The 20,210-nt window shown below is 42.3% G+C and overlaps 1 protein-coding gene across 2 annotated transcripts in view; it reads left to right on the forward strand.

Moving 5' to 3' along the window:
• The window catches only part of LOC138657924 (ciliary microtubule inner protein 2B-like), a 148,951-nt gene extending 130,279 nt beyond the window's left edge, over window positions 1-18,672 (forward strand). Inside the window, exon 5 of one of the 2 annotated variants that reach the window (XM_069745524.1) lies at window positions 17,474-18,672. In XM_069745524.1, coding sequence (XP_069601625.1) covers window positions 17,474-17,511 — 38 coding nt within the window. In that variant the 3' untranslated portion in view covers window positions 17,512-18,672. Of the gene's footprint in view, window positions 1-15,086; window positions 15,266-17,473 lie in introns of those variants that run through there. The other variant, XM_069745523.1, reaches the window with a different exon arrangement.
• Window positions 18,673-20,210: the final 1,538 nt, after the last annotated feature.

The following is a 20,210-nucleotide window of genomic DNA, read 5'->3' on the forward strand; positions in this document are numbered from 1 at the left end:
GAAGGCTCATCACGAACATGAACCTTTCGTCCTACCGGTCTGCAGCTTGCCCAAAGAAAGGGAGGAAGACACCCTCCTCGACATGCTGGCCAAAGCCAAGGCCAGTGGGTCCACCGAGGATGTGGAGGTAAGCGCCTCACTAACAGAACCCCAGCGGTCGCAGTTGCGGACCAAGCTGGAACCCTTCCGGGCCATGTTCTCCAACCGACCTGGAAGGACTGAGTTAGCAGTCCACGAGGTGGACACCGGGAATCATGCCCCACTACTGTGAACACCCTATCAAATCTCCGTCCAGGTGCAGCAGGTTATGCACCAGGAGATCGATGAGATGTTACAGCTGGGGGTGATTCGAGGGTCAAAGAGCGTGTCACGCCATCACAGCCTCTGACGCGCACCCAATGCCACGCATTGAAGAGCTGCTTGAGAGGTTAGCTGGCGCAAAATACCTGACAATAATGGATCTGAGTCGAGGATACTGGCAGATTCCCCTGAGCCCCGAGGCGCAGGAGAAGTCCGCCTTTATCACACCCTTTGGACTGTACGAGTCCACGGTCATGCCCTTCGGCATGAAGAATGCCCATGCCACTTTCCAGTGGATGGTCAACCTCCTGCTTCAGGGACTGGAAAAGTACGCAGTGGCATACTTGGATGACATTGCCATCTTCAGTTCCTCCTGGGAGAAACACCTGCAGCATCTCGAGGAGGTGCTCAGGTGAATTCACCGAGCTGGACTGACTATCAAGCCGGGAAAGTGCCAGATGGGCATGAGTGAGGTCCACTACCTGGGGCACCGGGTAGGCGGGGGCACCCTGAAGCCAGAGCCTGAGAAGATGGGAGTGATCGTGAACTCGCCCACCCCCAGAACCAAGAAACAGGTAATGTCCTTCCTGGGCACTGCAGGGTACTATTGGCGCTTCGTACAGCACTATAGTAGCCTGGCAAAACCTTTGATGGACCTCACCAGGAAGAAGCTACCCCACATCATCAACTGGACTGATGGCTGTGAGGGGGCCTTCCAGGCTTTGAAAACAGCACTGTGCAACGCCCCTGTGTTGAAAGCAGTCGACAGCCGTCGACCGTTCTTGGTGCAGACCGACGTCAGCGAGTTTGGCCTCGGTGCTGTGCTCAGCCAGGTTGACTCGGAGGACCAAGAGCACCCCGTGTTGTACCTGAGCCAGAAACTTCTGCCGAAGGAAGTGGCCTACTTCACTATCGAGGAGTGCCTGGCCATAGTCTGGGCCCTGCAGCACTTGCAGCCCTACTTGTACGGTCGCACCTTCACTGTGGTGATCGACCACAACCCTCTGCTCTGGCTAAATGCCATGTGTGGAACCAACAGCAGGTTGCTATGCTGGAGCCTTGCCCTTCAGCAGTTTGACTTCACCATTGAACACAAAACGGGCAGGGAGCATGGCAATGCAGATGGACTGTCCCGCCAGGGTGAACCTACTGAGGTGCGCTTGGAGGCATACCGAGGGGTTCTGCCTCCGTAGCGCACACCAAAAGGGGGAGGTGTCACGATATTGTATAAAATATAATATGATTTTGTAGCTTTGCTGTGGGCTAACCCCCCCTTCTCTTTGCTTCTATGTGTGTGTGTGAAGCTTTTCTTCTCAATGCTCTGCCCTGCCCCCAAGCCAGGAAGGTTTATTGCACTTGTAGCAGCACAAATCTCCCTCCAGCTGAAACTGGTCTTATATCCTTCTCAAAGACATGCGGTTCTTTGTTCTGTTATTGTAAGATATTGGGCCACCAATTTGGGCTAGAAAAAAAAAAGTATATATTGCTAACCTCCATCGGCGGATCTATCAGCCACTGTAAGAGTGAGCCTCTAATTCCAACAGGTAAAAAATACGGATTTCTCCAGAACCGGGCATCCCAACGAGCCCGAATTTAGTACCAATAGAAAGCCAATGGTGAAAGGAGATGAATGAGGGGTGTGCTGGGATTCTGACATGTTCTGGAGCGGAGATACAAGCATTATCAAACTTTGTGTTAAATTTGGTAAATCTGATGAGAGGGGAGGGTCTGGGTAAACCAACCCCTTTTAGTGATGTCACCAGGCTGAGCTATAAGTGTTATGCCAGGCACCCAGCAGTGAGGCTTACTGGAGGAGCTGTTCCTATCCACACCTCCTGATGCACTGGGACATTTGGGGTTCCGCCTACCAGCATGGTTTTGCCTGAAATGAACTGAGAACATGTGAGTTTTAACTTTCTTATTTAATCCCTGTTATTTTTATAATTACCTTTGTACATATTTTTAAATTGTCTCATATTGTAACATCTTTATATACCTTTGTAAACACTGCCTTAATCTTTCGGAGTAAAATATTGAAATTACTAGTTTTCGTTCTTCCTGCTCTAAAACAGACCCTAAGTCTTCTGAAGGGAATTACGCTACTGTTTTGGGTTATCTTCGGACCCGTTTAATCGAAGCTGGTGGCAGCATACCATGTGCTGTGCCTTTGGGAGTCGTAGCGACGGCGGCATTGATAATTATTGTTCCTGCCTGAGTGGGAGTAGTTATATCACCTCGCTGCAGCGTGCCCAATAGCCAGTACATAGCAGGCAGCCTTTCTGGTGACTAATCACCCTAGGTGCAGTACCTAATCTGACCTGAGGGTAAGGGGGTGCCAGAGAGCTGCAAGTTCAAGCAGAACTGTAAAGCAGGATATACATAAATCCCTGCAGTTTGTGTTATATTGAAGAGCAGTGGGATAACTAAAATAAGCCCCTGCTGTGAACTAAGAGGTCAATAGCCTTGTGTGTGTTTTTTCATCACATTGTTAGCAGTGGAGGGATACCTAAGATAAGCCCCCTGCACATGTGATAGCCGTTTGTTGGCCTAAAGTCACCCGATCCGTGACGTAGGGGTGACGGTCACCGTGTGAATCGTGACAATGGTTAAAAGGAGTAGCTGTTTTCCAGGCAAGTCTAGAATGTTCTTTAGTCTGATGGATGCCCTCAGGGAGAGCAGAACACACTTGGAAGCTGTTTTTACTACAAGATCTCCTGCAAGCTTAAGAGCCTGAGTTCCCTCTAAAACCTCTACAGACATCATTCTAAAGTCTTTCTGACTGGAATCACCTCAGTTTTTTTTTACATTCACCTATAAGTGACATCATTCTAAAGTCTTTCTGACTGGAATCACCTTAGTTTTTTGCATTCATCTATTAGTACTTGTGCACGTGCCGTGACACACTGTGAAGTTAACCCAAAGTACAGGTCTGTAACCTCTAATTGTCTTTTGGTAGTTTACAGAAGGAAGTAGATGCAGCACTGTCCAGTGCTCTTAGATGCTGAGATGTGATTGGGGTCTGGAGCTTTAAGTGTGAACTGTAATTGCCGTGGACTACACATGAGAGACTGTTCCTTATTTGTTCCAATTATAATTCCCGTTCCTACTGAAGTAAAAGCAACTGTTATACCCAAGACCTGTGTGTCATAATTCCTTCGGCTGCGGACACCGTGTGGGGGTGGATAGCCTGGTCATTACACAGGCTGTGGAAAAAGACAGAAAACTCTCTATAATAATCCAGAACCTGGAAGAAATTGGTCCAGCAATCCACCAGCAAAGTAGGGTAAGGCCAGATTCAGATTGCTATAATAAAAAAAAGTTCCAGTCGCATTTGCAAATTGCGAAGATGACTGACTCATTTTTGCTCATCCACATTGGGAATGGCTGCCAGATCAGCCTCAACATTGCATGTAATATATGTATTAACAGAAGTCTAATGGCTCAATCAGACTTACGATTTTCGCGATCGTGTGCTATACATGTTTTTATCCAATTTTAATCAGAGGGTCCGATCAAAATTGGCAATGCAGGTCAATAGGTTTGTGAAAAATCTGACTGCACTTGGATGACATTTTCACAGACTGTCAGAATGGAAAAGGTGGAGAAACATTTTTTTAATTTCTCCACTTTTGAGAAAATGAATGTCTCTCTGATCAAAGTCTGATCAGAATAATCGGTCTGTTTCTCTCATACGTGGAAAAATCAGACGTGTGAATCAGCTCTTAACTTGATAGGAACAGAGCTTTACTAAAGATAACTCACTACCCAAAACATTTACTAAAGTGAAGTTGCAGGCTGGTGGCAGGCTAGGAAAGTGTGTGAGTGTTTTACTTTAATACCTGATCAAATTTTCTCTGGCACATCTAACTCCTGGCATTGCGGGAACCTGCCCTGTACACTATCACACCGCAGCGGTGGTGCCACCTCCACAGGCCACACAAAGACTAGCTACCATTGGCTAATATATTAAGAGCTGTTAAGGCCCATGCCCACATGATATCTGCATGGGCAACTGAAGGGGGAATGGGAAATACTGTGTGTGTGCTCATCTGATAGGGAGATGGGCACTCCTTGAACTCAATGGTGGGCAGTAACCCTTAGCTCACTGACATAGTAGTAGACCTCAATACTTGTCCTGATTTGATGGATGCTGAGGTCAAACCTGAAAAATGTCTTTCAAATTCCAAGTCTAGTGGTGAGCGAATACATTCGGCACTATTCGTTACTCGCACAAAGAGTATGGTATTGGGGCTATTCGCTACTCGGCAAGTATTTAGGTATTCGCCTCAGTATATTCCAGTGACCTGCCCAGCATGTTTGCTGCTTTATTTGCAGCCAATGAACATGCTGGGCTGGCTTGCCAATCTTAGTAATGTTTTGGTATGGCATTACTGTGATTGGCTGGCCTTCCAGCATCATAGGGGATATTTATTGCTTATAGGATAGGAGATTATAGTGAGCATTATTCATTACAAAAAGCTCTTTTAAGAGCTGAAGATTGTAATGATTAGTTGTTTGTTAGGTGGGGATTTAGTACGGAGAGATTTAATAGGAGGGAGAGTGAAAGGCAGGCACCTGGGTGTTATCATCATTGCAAGTACATGCTGCAGATCTCTGCTATTTTCCACTGTATTGTATAGTAGTTAGTAATGGGAACAGACTGTGGGATTAGGGTGAAATAGGGAGGGTTTCATCCACTACCAAAATATAAAAATCAGCTATTTGTAGAGGGAAATAATATTAGGTAGTAACAGCATATACAAAACCGTTTTTTGGGAGCTACATAATATTTCTAGCAGCCTATAATTTTTTTTATAGAAAATTAATATTCCTCAGTGCCAGCATATAGCAACATCCATTTTAAAATCTAATTGCTAAATGATATTCCTCGTCTATTGCCTAATATTTGTCTAGCAGTTGTGCGACTGGCGCAAAACCTCTTGAGATATGTAAAAGAGACTATTTACCATTAATTTCCCTGAGTGTGTTGTTGGTGTGTCTCATAAAGGCGGAAAAATCCCCCCCAAAAATCTATTTGATTAAAAAATAACGTGTTGTTATCTAGCAGTTGTGCGACTGGTGCAATCCAGGTAGAGATAATTTTGTGTGACATTTTAGAAGGGGCAATAATCTTCATTACTTCTCATCTGGAGTGTGTCAGCAAGGCTATCTAAAAAAAACCATAATTTTCTATTGGTTTAAAAAATAGCATATCTATATCTAGCAGTTATGCGACTGGCGCAGAGCCTGTAGAGATACGCAAACGTTGACTATTTACCTATAATTTGTGTCATTCTGCTGTTTCCATGTATAACCCCTTTCTGCCATATGACGTACTATCCCGTCGATGTGGGGTGGGCACGTATGCCCACCGACGGGATAGTACGTCATATGCGATCGGCAGCGCTCACGGGGGGAGCGCGGCCGGGTGTCAGCTCCCTATCGCAGCTGACATCCGGCACTATGTGCCAGGAGAGGTCACGGACCACCCCCGGCACATTAACCCCTGGCACACCGCGATCAAACATGATCGCGGTGTTCCGGTGGTGCAGGGAAGCATCGCGCAGTGAGGGGGCTCCCTGCGGGCTTCCCTGAGCCCCCTGCAGCAACGCGATGTGATCGCGTTGCTGCGAGGGTCTCCCTACCTCCCTCCCTGCTCCAGGCCCAAATCCAAAATGGCCACGGCATCCGGGTCCTGCAGGGAGGGAGGTAGCTTCACAGCGACTGCTCAGAGCAGGCACTGTGAAGCCTGCAGCACTGTAAGTCAGATCGGTGATCTGACAGAGTGCTATGATCATTGATCTGTGATGTCCCCCCCTGGGACAAAGTAAAAAAGTAAAAAAAAAAAATTTCCAAATGTGTAAAAAAAAAAAAAAAAATTCCTAAATAATGAAAAAAAAAATTTAATTCCCATAAATACATTTCTTTATCTAAATAAAAAAACAAAACAATAAAAGTACACATATTTAGTATCGCTGCGTCCGTAACGACCCGACCTATAAAACTGGCCCACTAGTTGACCCCTTCAGTAAACACCGTAAGAAAAAAAAAAAAACGAGGCAAAAAGCAATGCTTTATTATCATACCGCCGAACAAAAAGTGGAATAACACACGATCAAAAAGACGCATATAAACAACCATGGTACCGCTGAAAACGGCATCTTGTCCCGCAAAAAACGAGCCACTATACAGCATCATCAGCAAAAAAATGAAAAAGTTATAGTCCTGAGAATAAAGCAATGCAAAAATAATTATTTTTTGTATAAAATAGTTTTTATCGTATAAAAGCGCCAAAACATAAAAAAATGATATAAATGAGGTGTTGCTGTAATCGTACTGACCCGAAGAATAAAACTGCTTTATCAATTTTACCAAACGTGGAACGGTATAAACGCCTCCCCCAAAAGAAATTCATGAATAGCTGGTTTTTGGTCATTCTGCCTCACAAAAATTGGAATAAAAAGCGATCAAAAAATGTCAAGTGCCCAAAAATGTTACCAATAAAAACGTCAGCTCGTCCCGCAAAAACTAGACCTCACATGACTCTGTGGACCAAAATATGGAAAAATTATAGCTCTCAAAATATTTTTTGCAATAAAAAGCGTCTTTTAGTGTGTGACGGCTGCCAATCATAAAAATCCACTAAAAAACCCGCTATAAAAGTAAATCAATCCCCCTTCATCACCCCCTTAGTTAGGGAAAAATTAAAAAAATGTATTTATTTCCATTTTCCCATTAGGGTTAGGGCTAGGGCTAGGGTTAGGATTGGGGCTAGGGTTAAGGCTACAGTTAGGGTTGGGGCTATAGTTAGGGTTAGGGTTGGGGCTAAAGTTACGGTTAGGGTTTAGATTACATTTACGGTTGGGAATAGGGTTGGAATTAGGGTCAGGGGTGTGTTTGGATTAGGGTTTCAGTTATAATTTGGGGGGTTTCCACTGTTTAGGCACATCAGGGGCTCCCCAAACGCGACATGGCGTCCGATCTCAATTCCAGCCAATTCTGCGTTGAAAAAGTAAAACATTGCTCCTTCCCTTCCGAGCTCTCCCGTGTGCCCAAACAAGGGTTTACCCCAACATATGGGGTATCAGCGTACTCAGGAGAAATTGGACCCCAAAAGTTGTTGTCCTATTTGTCCTGTTACCCTTGGGAAAATACAAAACTGGGGGATAAAAAATAATTTTTGTGGGAAAAAAAATATTTTTTATTTTCACGGCCCTGCGTTATAAACTGTAGTGAAACACCTGGGGGCTCAAAGTTCTCACAACACATCTAGATAAGTTCCTTGGGGGGTCTAGTTTCCAATACGGTGTCACTTGTGGGGGGTTTCTACTGTTTAGGTACATTAGGGGCTCTGCAAACGCAATGTGACGCCTGCAGACCATTCCATCTAAGTCTGCATTCCAAATGGCGCTCCTTCCTTTCTGAGCCCTCCCACGCGTCCAAACGGTGGTTCCCCCCCCACATATAGGGTATCAGCGCACTCAGGACACATTGGACAACAAATTTTGGGGTCCAATTTCTCTTGTTACCCTCGGGAAAATACAAAACTAGGGGCTAAAATATAATTTTTGTGGGAAAAAATGTTTGTTTTATTTTTACGGCTCTACATTATAAACTTCTGTGAAGCACTTGGTGGGTCAAAGTTCTCACCACACATCTAGATAAGTTCCTTAGGGGGTCTTCTTTCCAAAATGGTGTTACTTGTGGGGGGTTTCAATGTTTAGGCAGATCAGTGGCTCTCCAAACGCAACATGGCGTCCCATCTCAATTCCTGTCAATTTTGCATTGAAAAGTCAAATGGCGCTCCTTCGCTTCCGAGCTCTGTCATGCGCCCAAACAGTGGTTTACCCCCACATATGGGGTATCGGTGTACTCAGGACAAAGTGTACAACTTTTGGGGTCCATTTTCTCCTGTTACCCTTGGTAAGATAAAACAAATTGGAGCTGAAGTAAATTTTTTGTGAAAAAAAGTTAAATGTTCATTTTTATTTAAACATTCCAAAAATTCCTGTGAAGCACCAGAAGGGTTAATAAACTTCTTGAATATGGTTTTGAGCACCTTGAGGGGTGCAGTTTTTAGAATGGTGTCACACTTGGGTATTTTCTATCATATAGACCCCTCAAAATGACTTCAAATGAGATGTGGTCCCTAAAAAAAATTGGTGTTGTAAAAATGAGAAATTGCTGGTCAATTTTAACCCTTATAACTCCATAACGAAAAAAAATTTTGGTTCCAAAATTGTGCTGATGTAAAGTAGACATGTGGGAAATGTTACTTATTAACTATTTTGTGTGACATATCTCTGTGATTTAATTGCATAAAAATTCAAATTTGGAAAATTGCAAAATTTTCAACATTTTTGCCAAATTTCCGTTTTTTTCACAAATAAACGCAGGTAATATCAAATAAATTTTACCACTATCATGAAGAACAATATGTCACGAGAAAACAATGTCAGAATCACTGGGATCCGTTGAAGCGTTCCAGAGTTATAACCTCATAAAGGGCAGTGGTCAGAATTGTAAAAATTGGCCCGGTCATTAACGTGCAAACCACCCTTGGGGGTAAAGGGGATAATCAAGCTGCGATCTAAAAAAAATAGCCACACATTGCTAGATACAGTGAATTTGTACGTAAGACGTTTGTAAGGGTACTTATGCATATGAAATAAGAAAATACTGGCTTTATTTTCACAACACATTCAAGATGAGAAAGGGTAATATTAAAGGACATGGATGTGGTGGTGCCCACCAAGGCCGTGTGACAGATCATAAGGTGACTGGATCTCGTTCTAGCTTCCTGTCAAAATTAGCTCTATACCACTAACAACCGCAGACAAGTGTTAGGATGTTGTGGGTTGGATGGCAGACAAAGGCTTCATTGTGTTGACAAGCAGCACCAAGAAGTCTTCCACACAGTCCAGTCTCAGTAGCCAAGAGTCTGGGCCTCAGAATCCTCAACCTGGTCCTCCTTCCTCCCAGCATCAAAAGTCCCAGGAGACACATGACCCCAATGCTGGCCACTCTGAGGAACTGTTTAAATTCCCTTCTAATTTGTCAGGCCTCTTTTAAAAACATACCCTGACTTTCCTGACCTACTTGCCAAGGTACCCTGTGTCAGTGCACAGTTCTGAAAGTCATCTCAGGCTTATGCCTGTCTAGCTTCACTGCAGCAGCGCTTTAATTTGCCTCGTCACCGAATGATTTGTGACCTGCTCACACGCTGGAATTCGACCTTCCATAAGTTGGCAAGGCTTAGTGAGCAGCAGAGGACAGTCTCTGAATTCCAGCTTCTCAATGCCCGTCAGATTAACACTCAACCCCCCATACAAAACAACTGCTGAGTGGGTGTGGATCGCTGACCTGTGTGAGGTTCTTCAAAACTTATATTACTGCACAAAGATGGTGAACGTTGATGATGCTATTATGAGCGTAACCATCTTGCTGCTCTGTCTATTAAAACGTTCGCTGCAGAATCTCAAAGAGAAAGCTTTAAATGTCGAGCAGGTGGCTATTGTGCAAGATTGTACAGTGGCTGATACCACACAGCCCAGCCTCATACAGTATTCTCAGGCCACATTGGGTGATGAAAAGGAACAGGAGGAGGAAGAGGAGTTTTTGCTCTGTGCTACAGAGGTGACTCCCAATCCCAGCTTCATGCCTGTCCAGCATGGATGGCCTGAAGAGGAGGAGGAGGAGGCTAACCATCCTATTCTCCTCACGATGCATAATGTTCTTCCTGGTGTGGACACTGAACATTTGACTCTTTGTAGTCTGCCACACATGGCAGAGTTCATGTCCAGATGCCTTTCCCAAGACTGTCGCGTGAAAGACATTTTATCCACCACAAAATACTGGCTGAGCACCTTTCTTGACCCATGGTACAAGGAGAAATTTGCTTCTCTAATGTCTGAGGTAGATATGCCATTTTCAGTGCATGCATGCCAGAGGGCTGAAGTGGAGGACTTGCTCAAAAGATTATCCTCAGACAACACTGGCTCTTTTCACCCACAAGGATTACAGGGGGGGTTGACTCACACCAGCAGCAACTCACGGGGAGGGGGGGGGGGGTAGAAATGCCCTCCGACTGGGCCATTTTCATGAGACCATCCCATCAGCAAGGGCTATCTGTTGGTGTAACTATGATGAGGATGGAGAAGTTGACCAAGATGGTGAAGGACTACTTAACCATACCAGCGTCCTTCCTTATTATTCAATGCCCTTTAACTATTGGTTGTCCAAGCTGCACACTTGTCCCAACCTCTCCTTGTACACCATGGAGGTGCTGCCATGCCCTGCCGCGAGTGTGTTGTCTGAACGGGTTTTTAGTTCGGTAGGTGCAATCATAACAGATAAATGTACTGTACACGCCTGTCAATGCAAAATGCAGACAGACTGACTGAGCTGGATTTCCTCTGACTTTGTAAGCCCTACAGATGACAGCAACGTTATGTAAATGCAGGCCAACTGTATTTTTTGGAAGTTCTCTTAAAGTCCATCCCTTACCATCCAAAGCTATTTTGTTCAAGAAATCACCTCCTCCTCCTCCTGCTTCTGCAACAAGTACTTAGTGTTCATGTATGTATACCCCATGTGGCTAATGTTTTGTACTTTTTGAAACCTTTGCTCATTGTGCAATGGTGAAACTTGTACTCTCTATCGCTACCTCTTGTAATGACTGCAAAGTTTAATGTGATGTCCCCATCACAGTGTTTTTCAGTTGGTCTAATACAGACCCCTTGGGGTAATTTTTTCAAACCTTTTGGACATTGTGCAAATGTCAAATTTCGACTTTCAATCTCTATATATTCTATTATATTTTTTTTATTGTGTTGCCCTTCTCACAGTCTCTTTAAGCGTGTATCTGGTAGCCTGATGTTGATTTTTGGGTCTGCACTTGGACATTTTGGAACATGAATGCATTTACAGGTCCTTCTCAAAAAATTAGCATATAGTGTTAAATTTCATTATTTACCATAATGTAATGATTACAATTAAACTTTCATATATTATAGATTCATTATCCACCAACTGAAATTTGTCAGGTCTTTTATTGTTTTAATACTGATGATTTTGGCATACAACTCCTGATAACCCAAAAAACCTGTCTCAATAAATTAGCATATCAAGAAAAGGTTCTCTAAACGACCTATTACCCTAATCTTCTGAATCAACTAATTAACTCTAAACACATGCAAAAGATACCTGAGGCTTTTATAAACTCCCTGCCTGGTTCATTACTCAAAACCCCCATCATGGGTAAGACTAGCGACCTGACAGATGTCAAAAAGGCCATCATTGACACCCTCAAGCAAGAGGGTGAGACCCAGAAAGAAATTTCTCAACAAATAGGCTGTTCCCAGAGTGCTGTATCAAGGCACCTCAATGGTAAGTCTGTTGGAAGGAAACAATGTGGCAGAAAACGCTGTACAACGAGAAGAGGAGACCGGACCCTGAGGAAGATTGTGGAGAAGGACCGATTCCAGACCTTGGGGAACCTGAGGAAGCAGTGGACTGAGTCTGGTGTGGAAACATCCAGAGCCACCGTGCACAGGCGTGTGCAGGAAATGGGCTACAGGTGCCGCATTCCCCAGGTAAAGCCACTTTTGAACCATAAACAGCGGCAGAGGCGCCTGACCTGGGCTACAGAGAAGCAGCACTGGACTGTTGCTAAGTGGTCCCAAGTACTTTTTTCTGATGAAAGCAAATTTTGCATGTCATTCGGAAATCAAGGTGCCAGAGTCTGGAGGAAGACTGGGGAGAAGGAAATGCCAAAATGCCTGAAGTCCAGTGTCAAGTACCCACAGTCAGTGATGGTGTGGGGTGCCATGTCAGCTGCTGGTGTTGGTCCACTGTGTGTCATCAAGGGCAGGGTCAATGCAGCTAGCTATCAGGAGATTTTGGAGCACTTCATGCTTCCATCGGCTGAAATGCTTTATGGAGATGAAGATTTCATTTTTCAGCATGACCTGGCACCTGCTCACAGTGCCAAAACCACTGGTAAATGGTTTACTGACCATGGTATTACTGTGCTCAATTGGCCTGCCAACTCTCCTGACCTGAACCCCATAGAGAATCTGTGGGATATTGTGAAGAGAAAGTTGAGAGACGCAAGACCCAACACTCTGGATGAGCTTAAGGCCGCTATTGAAGCATCCTGGGCCTCCATAACATCTCAGCAGTGTCACAGGCTGATTGCCTCCATGCCACGCCGCATTGAAGCAGTCATTTCTGCCAAAGGATTCCCGACCAAGTATTGAGTGCATAACTGAACATTATTATTTGTTGGTTTTTTTGTTTGTTATTAAAAAACACTTTTATTTGATTGGATGGGTGAAATATGCTAATTTATTGAGACAGGTTTTTTGGGTTATCAGGAGTTGTATGCCAAAATCATCAGTATTAAAACAATAAAAGACCTGACAAATTTCAGTTGGTGGATAATGAATCTATAATATATGAAAGTTTAATTGTAATCATTACATTATGGTAAATAATGAAATTTAACACTATATGCTAATTTTTTGAGAAGGACCTGTATATGCCCCACACAATTCTTCAGGTTTGAGCCTTACACTGAATAATAATATGAATAATGAAACATGCTCTATATAGATGCTGCTAGTTTGAAAATCTTACCCACACATCCTTTTATAAAGGGAAATTCAACATAATACCTCTGTTAGCATATGCCATATACTCCTCATATATGCAGCGCCCCAGTAACTGAGCGGAATGCCTGGGAACAAAATCTGAAACCACTGCTTCCAACTAAAATGAGGCTTGTACATATTCCTGACATGGGTGTCAGGACTGACAGACTGACAATAGAGGTCCTCACTTGTATACACTGTATTCCGAATTTAATTCTAATGCTTTTGGTGTCTGGTAAAATCCAATTTCCTGACATTGATCATACAGCTCCCACAATCACTGTATTATATTCACCTTATGGGGCTTCACCTGCTATAACAGTGGGGGGTTTCCACTGTTTGGGCACATCAGGGGCTCTGCAAACGTGAAATGGAGTCCGATCCCAATTACAGACAATTCTGCATTGAAAAAGTCAAGCGGCGCTCCTTCTCTTCCAAGCTCTGCCGTGCACCCAAACAGTGGTTTACACCCACATATGGGGAATCGGCGTATTCAGGAGAAATTGCACAACAAATTTTATGGTTCATTTTCTCTTTTTACACTTGTGAAAATAAAAAAAAATTGGTTCTGAAGTAAAATGTTTGCAAAAAAAGTTAAATGTAAATTTTTTCCTTCCACATTGCTTCTATTCCTGTGAAACATGTAAATGGTTAATAATACCTTCTGGAATGTGGTTTTGAGCACCTTGGGGGGTGCAGTTTTTAGAATGGTGTCTCTTTTGGGTATTTTCTGTCATATAGGCCCCTCAAAGTGACTTTACATGTGATGTTGTCCCTAAAAAAGTGATTTGGAAATTTTGTTGTAAAAATGAGAAATCGCTGGTCAACTTTTAACCCTTGTAACTTCCTAACAAAAGTAGACATGTGGTAAATGTTATTTATTAACCATTTTGTGTTATAACTCTCTAATTTAAAGGCATACAAATTAAACGTTTGGAAATTGCTACATTTTCTAAATGTTCACCAAATTTCCCATTTTTTCACATATGAACGCAATTTATATCAAATAAATTTTACCACTATCATGAAGTACATATGTCACGAAAAAAAAACAGTCAGTGGGATCCATTGTTATTGAAGCGTTCCAGAGTTATGACCTCATAAAGTGACAGTGGTCAGAATTGTAAAAATTGGTCTGGTCAGAAAGGTGAAAACAGGCTTCTGGGTGAAAGGGTTAAAGCATCATTCACACGTCACTATTTTTGCATCAGCGTTTGTAAACCAAAACCAGGAGTGGATCTTACAGAGAAAAACTATAATTAATCCTTTAACCCCCGAGGGTTGTTTGCACGTTAATGACCAGGTCAATTTTTACAAATCTGACCACTGTCCCTTTATGAGGTAATAACTCCGGAACGCTTCAACGGATCTTGGCAATTCTGAGATTGGAGATTGTTTTCTCATGACATATTGTACTTCACATTAGTGTTAAAATTTCTTCAATAGCTCTCTGAATTTTTATGCCCTTAAATCAAAGTTTTAAAATTGCAAAATTTTAAAAATGTTCACCATATTTCCGTGTTTTTCATAAATAAACACAAGTAATATCAAAAAAAGATACCACTGACATGAAGTACAATATGTCGTGAAAAAAAAATTCTCATAATCAGTGGGATCCGTTAAAGCATTCCAGAGTTATAACCTCATAAAGTGACAGTGGTCAGAATTGAAAAAATTGGCTCGGTCATTGAGCTGCAAATTGGCTCTGTCACTAAGGGGTTAAAACAAATAGACCTCGATTCATCGCTGCCTATTTTTTGTCTAGCTTTGTGTGTTTTGTGCTTTTCAATATTCAATTTCAATTCAATATTCTATTTGTGCTTTTTCTTGAAGTCTGTTTTATATGTGATCACCTATGAAGAATTTGGAACCAAAAACAGCAACTAATACCACAAGGCCAAAAAGAAAAGTTATATAAAAAAATGCAATTGAAGAATTGGTGCGATTGGAAATCTGGTTCTTTAGGGTCTTGTTACTCAGTTTCATATTCCCAGTTCTCATATTGTGTGAAAAGGAATAAATATATCCATGAGTTAGTTTGATGTTTTTTCCAGTTGTGAAAGTAAACTGTAACGTTATAAACTAATAATATTTTGTATAATAAAAATCATACTTCTCTTTGTATTGCACTAGGACAAATGTTTTCCATTGGGTCCACATGGGGAAGGAGCAGCGTAGATGCCATAGGAAAGCTGCACGAGCAAAAATTCCAATGGACGTCTCTCTTCTAAAATTACACATTCAATTAAGCAACATCAAATATTGTCATATGTGATTTACTAAATAAAGAAAAAAATATTACACATTCTAAAGTATTGTTTTGTTATTTATAATGGCATAAAAATAAAACAGACCTGTCCTTTCTGCAACAGCAACTAAAGTTCCTGGTTTGTTCTAGGGAAGATAGTACTATAAAAGGATATATGTTATAAAGTCATGGCCAAATGTTTGCACCCTTGAAATTGTTCTAGAAAATGAAGCATTTCTCCCAGAAAATTATTGAAATTACACGTTTTATTACACACCTTTATTCCCTTTGTGTAAAAAAAGGAAAAAAAAGGCAAATTGGACAAAATTTCAGACAAAAGCCCAAAAATTGGCTGAACAAAATTGTTGGCATCCTCAGCTTAATATTTGGTTGCACACCCTTTGAAATAAATAACTGTAATCAATCACTTCCCATAGCCATCAGCAAGCTTCTTACACCTCTCACTAGACTTTTGGACCACTCCTCTTTTGCAAACTGCTCCAGGTCTCTCATATTTTCTATCATATAGACCCTTCAAAGTGACTTCAAATGTGATGTGGTCCCTAAAAAAATGGTGTTGTAAAAATGAGAAATTGCTGGTGAACTTTTAACCCTTATAACTCTTGGGGGTTAAAGGGTTAAGGTTGATTTCAGACATGTGTGAAATATAGTCCATGCATGGACTGGCCAGTGGGTCTTTCAAGCTGAAATAAACCATTTCATATATGCCTATGACACTGTCAGGTTCGGGAGACCAGCATCCAGTCTGTTTCATGATGTCTAAATTCAGCCTAAACCTAAGTATATCATACTGTATGTTATTGCTGTCTATTATTTGTGCTATAGACGATCATAGAGGCTTTTCTTCTGCAATATTATTTTTTCCTATTTTGCAAACTATCATCATTTATTAGATAGAACAAGAAACATTTCTAATATAAATACAGTGGATTTGCGCAGTACATGTTTTATTTTTGCATTTATGCATGAAAAAACGTCAGGGCTCAGACTGTATTTTTAATCAATGGTTCTGTATCTAGTGTTTTAATGTAAATATTATTTCTGCACAATCAAATTATTTACTTGAAAAGATTAATGAATGTATGTTTACCCTTTAAGTTTTGTTTGTGGTAAATCTAGCTTCCCCTGACAATATTTCTGCAGTGGTTGTCCTTAGTGTGCCATTTTATTGCCTTTTTTCCTCAGACTATGTTCACAAGTTAAGGACTTACCTATATCATTCAATGAGACTTAGCCACTGCTTTTCCATGCAGAAACATGGCAAATTAGGAACGTGCTGTAAATGTTGATACATTTTTCCTGCTGTTTAATAATGGTATATAAAATACACCAATATTCTGCAGCTAATGCATGTGAATGGGTATTATCTATGGAATCCATGAGTATATCATGAAAAAACTCTGAATCCGTGAACACGGCCTTAACCCCTTAACGACCGCCGATACGCCTTTTAACGGCGGCAGTTAAGGGTACTTAAACCGCAGCGCCGTTAATTAATTAATGGCGCTGTGGAAAAAGTAAATAGCGCCCCCCAGAGTCCGATTTTCTCCGGAGTCTCGGCTGCCGAGGGTAGCCGAGACCCCAGAGAACATGATTCGGGGGGGGGAAGGTTAACTGACCCCTTTTAATTTCTCTGTCCTCCGATGTGATCGCACATCAGAGGACAGAGAAAAGGGGTCCCAGATAGCCCCCCGATACTCACCTGTCTCCCCCGGTGCTCCTCGTGGCCAAAAAAATGGTGGGCGCATGCGCAAGTGCGCCTGCCGGCCGGCACCAGGTAAATCTTTGGGGTCTCGGCTGCTGGGTCGGGGTCGGTTTCATATATAGTAGAACTAGGCACATTACCTCACACCCCTGGAACAGAACAACTTTACGTATTGGGAACCACACATGATGTCCTTATACCAGGTCTTTGTAAACGTACTTTGGGATCCCATCCCTGACATCACTATCTGTTATACCATGGGCATTTTATTTTACCCATAGGGGTCTTTAACCCCACGTCTCATAAAGACAAGATATAGAGTAGTATATGTTTTTTAGTAGCAGTACATTTACGTTTATCATGTAACCAGGTTTGGGAATTTGTATGAGTCATGCCTTACCCTTTGGTAGAGTTACTGCACTTATATGTACATATTTTAACACTGTGATATGCCTCTAGTATCTTCTTGGTTTCTTTAGAATATGTACCATGTGAGGCCCCAAGCACTATTACCATCATATACTAATTGTAGTTTTGTTTCTACAGAATCGTCCGTTTTGATTCTATGCTTCTGCTGCCTGTGACACTCCACGGCTACCTGCACAGCGATTCACCGCTTTCTCTTTTGGAACGCACCTCCATCTTGATTCTCTTCTGTGGAACGCACATGTTACCGCCCCCTGCGGCCAGCTGACACCGGCGTCATCACCGCCCCGCCCCTTTTCCGGACCACATGCCCGCTGATACTGCGCGCTCTTTCACTTACTATATATAGTAGAACTAGGCACATTACCTCACACCTTCTTGCGGTGGATACCGCGTAGACCCATATCTCCTGTGCGCTGGTAAGTTCTCTATATCGGGCTTTCCCCTCCACTATTTCCACCTATCGCTCATGTGGCAGGCCTCCCAGCAGCCGTTCTGATTACATATATATACATTTTTCACCCTCATAGATTGGCGGTTTAGGTTTACAGCCGTATGGTTCCTTTTGGCCTATCTATTTACCGGGTATGTACCCCTGTCTTAGCCAGTTGGTATTTCACTATATATTATATTATATATATTTTTTCGACCTCATATATATACCCCCCCCCTCGTTTTATTCATCATATTCTCTTCTATAGACCATTATCTGCAACCCTATCTGGTTCAATCTCACCAGAACTATCTAATTGGTATGTACCCCTATGCTACGACTATGTCTAGTCTCACATAGCACACTGCAATGGCACCACTGCTGTACAGGTCATTATTTTATTTTCGTTCTCTATAGATGCAATATATAGTATTCTACATTGGGGCTCATACAAGCATACAGGTGTACTTAGGTAGGTCTCATATCATATACTATGCCACCCCCTCTTTCCCCTGCCATGCTACTATAGTCTTCTCCTTGCCATGCCACTATATTCTTTATAGTCCCACACTGGTGCTTATGATCTATTCTTGTGGTTCCTTGCACATATATCGATCTGCAGCTGTATTCATACATAGACGTGGTTTTGTTGATTGTACTCCATGATTGTTAATTTCTTTATATCTTATGACTTTGTTGTTTTCGTGATGTATATACTTTTGTTGTTTTGTTATTACCTTGTCCTCATTTTTGTTGCACTCCCAGTTTTGTTAAATATATTTTTTGTTCTGTATATAATTTTCTTTCTAGCACACTGATGAAGGTCAAGAGTTGACCGAAACGTTTGTGACTTTGTGTGTAATAAACCCCCTTTATTTTGCATCACAATTTCTTGGAGTGTGCTAGTCACTTGTAATCTATACATCAAGGTTTGGGCACCTATTGACTGTGCACCTCCCTCCTAGGCTGTGCTTTGCATCTTCTATACCACTATATTTTCTCGTATGTTCAGCACGCCGACATTGTCATGTCAGCCTTAACCTTCTCATACAATCCAGAGGAGACATCTAACATCATCGCCTTATCTAAGATTCCGAGCGACTTCCTTAAGATCCCCCCCTGCGAAACAAGGGGCAGGGATTGGGAGTGCGAACTTCGACGCTGCACTAATCTTGAATTGCACGGGGCCACTCTAACCGAGTATCTTAAAGCTCAGAGGATTCCTCGGGGCTTAAGAGTTGCACTTCGTCCCACCCTTTTTAGTAATTCATTAGAATTTTGTACCAAGTTTGAACTAATTTTGAATAAATGCTCCTTTGATCTTATGGTTCTCACATTAGAACATTTGCACAAGGAGATCTCTACTACCCAAGAACAAATCAAAAGCATCGAAAATCAACTCTCCTCGACTCTATCGGTGGACGAATTCAACACCCTCAAAAAGAAGATCGAGTCTAACATTACCCAAAATCGCCGTGACATTGAACTCAAGGACTACGAACAAAATAGAGTTTATCAAGGACAAGTCCACAATCAGAAAGCCCTCCAGACAGGATGGTTATCGCTCATCCATGGACTATACTACCTCCGATTCGGACCCAGAGCGACCAGCCAGATACCCCTACCCAGGTCCTTTTTTAGGCCGACAAAAACGACAGGGGAAAAGAAGAGGACTAGACGGGGGCTCCACAGGACCAAGAAACATGGACTTCACGAGAGTGACACGATCACAGGTATACAACCACTAGTTGTGAATATTTCCTCAAAATCCCTAGGAGTGGCTGAGCATAGCGCCTTACAAAAAGGCCTATCTTTTTGTCCTAGTTACAGATATAATACATTTCAAATGGACATGGACTTACAAAAGTTTTACAGATCTCTAAGGTTGAAAGTACACTTCTCCAACACTGACCAGGTTGTACCATCCAGCTCACAAACCCCTCCACCTATAGGCATCACGGCAGCTAGCCTTGGTCTGAGAGACAAAAGTACATATCAGCCACACAAAGGGTCACACCCCCTAGAGACTTTTATCCAATTTGTCGATAGTTCTTTCCAAAAATTACGTAATGATATTGATAGAGGTAAGATCCATTACCCCTCCAACCTTTCAACAATTGAGCGTCAAGCCCTGAAATCCCTACAGCAGGAGGAAAGTATTATCATTAAGCCAGCGGATAAGGGAGGAGCTATAGTGGTTATGGACAAACTCCTTTATAGGAATGAGATATACCGCCAACTCTGTGACACGACCACGTATAGAAAACTTCCTCATAACCCTACAACTAAAATTCAAAATACTATCCAATTAATAATAATTAATAATAATAATACAATTATTAGGTTCTGTAGAAGGACGTAGATCTGGGTATTTATTATGATGGAATATAGGCTGAACTGGATGGACAAATGTCTTTTTTCGGC

This window comes from Ranitomeya imitator, chromosome 1 (genome assembly GCF_032444005.1).
Source record: "Ranitomeya imitator isolate aRanImi1 chromosome 1, aRanImi1.pri, whole genome shotgun sequence".
Lineage (NCBI taxonomy): Eukaryota > Metazoa > Chordata > Amphibia > Anura > Dendrobatidae > Ranitomeya > Ranitomeya imitator.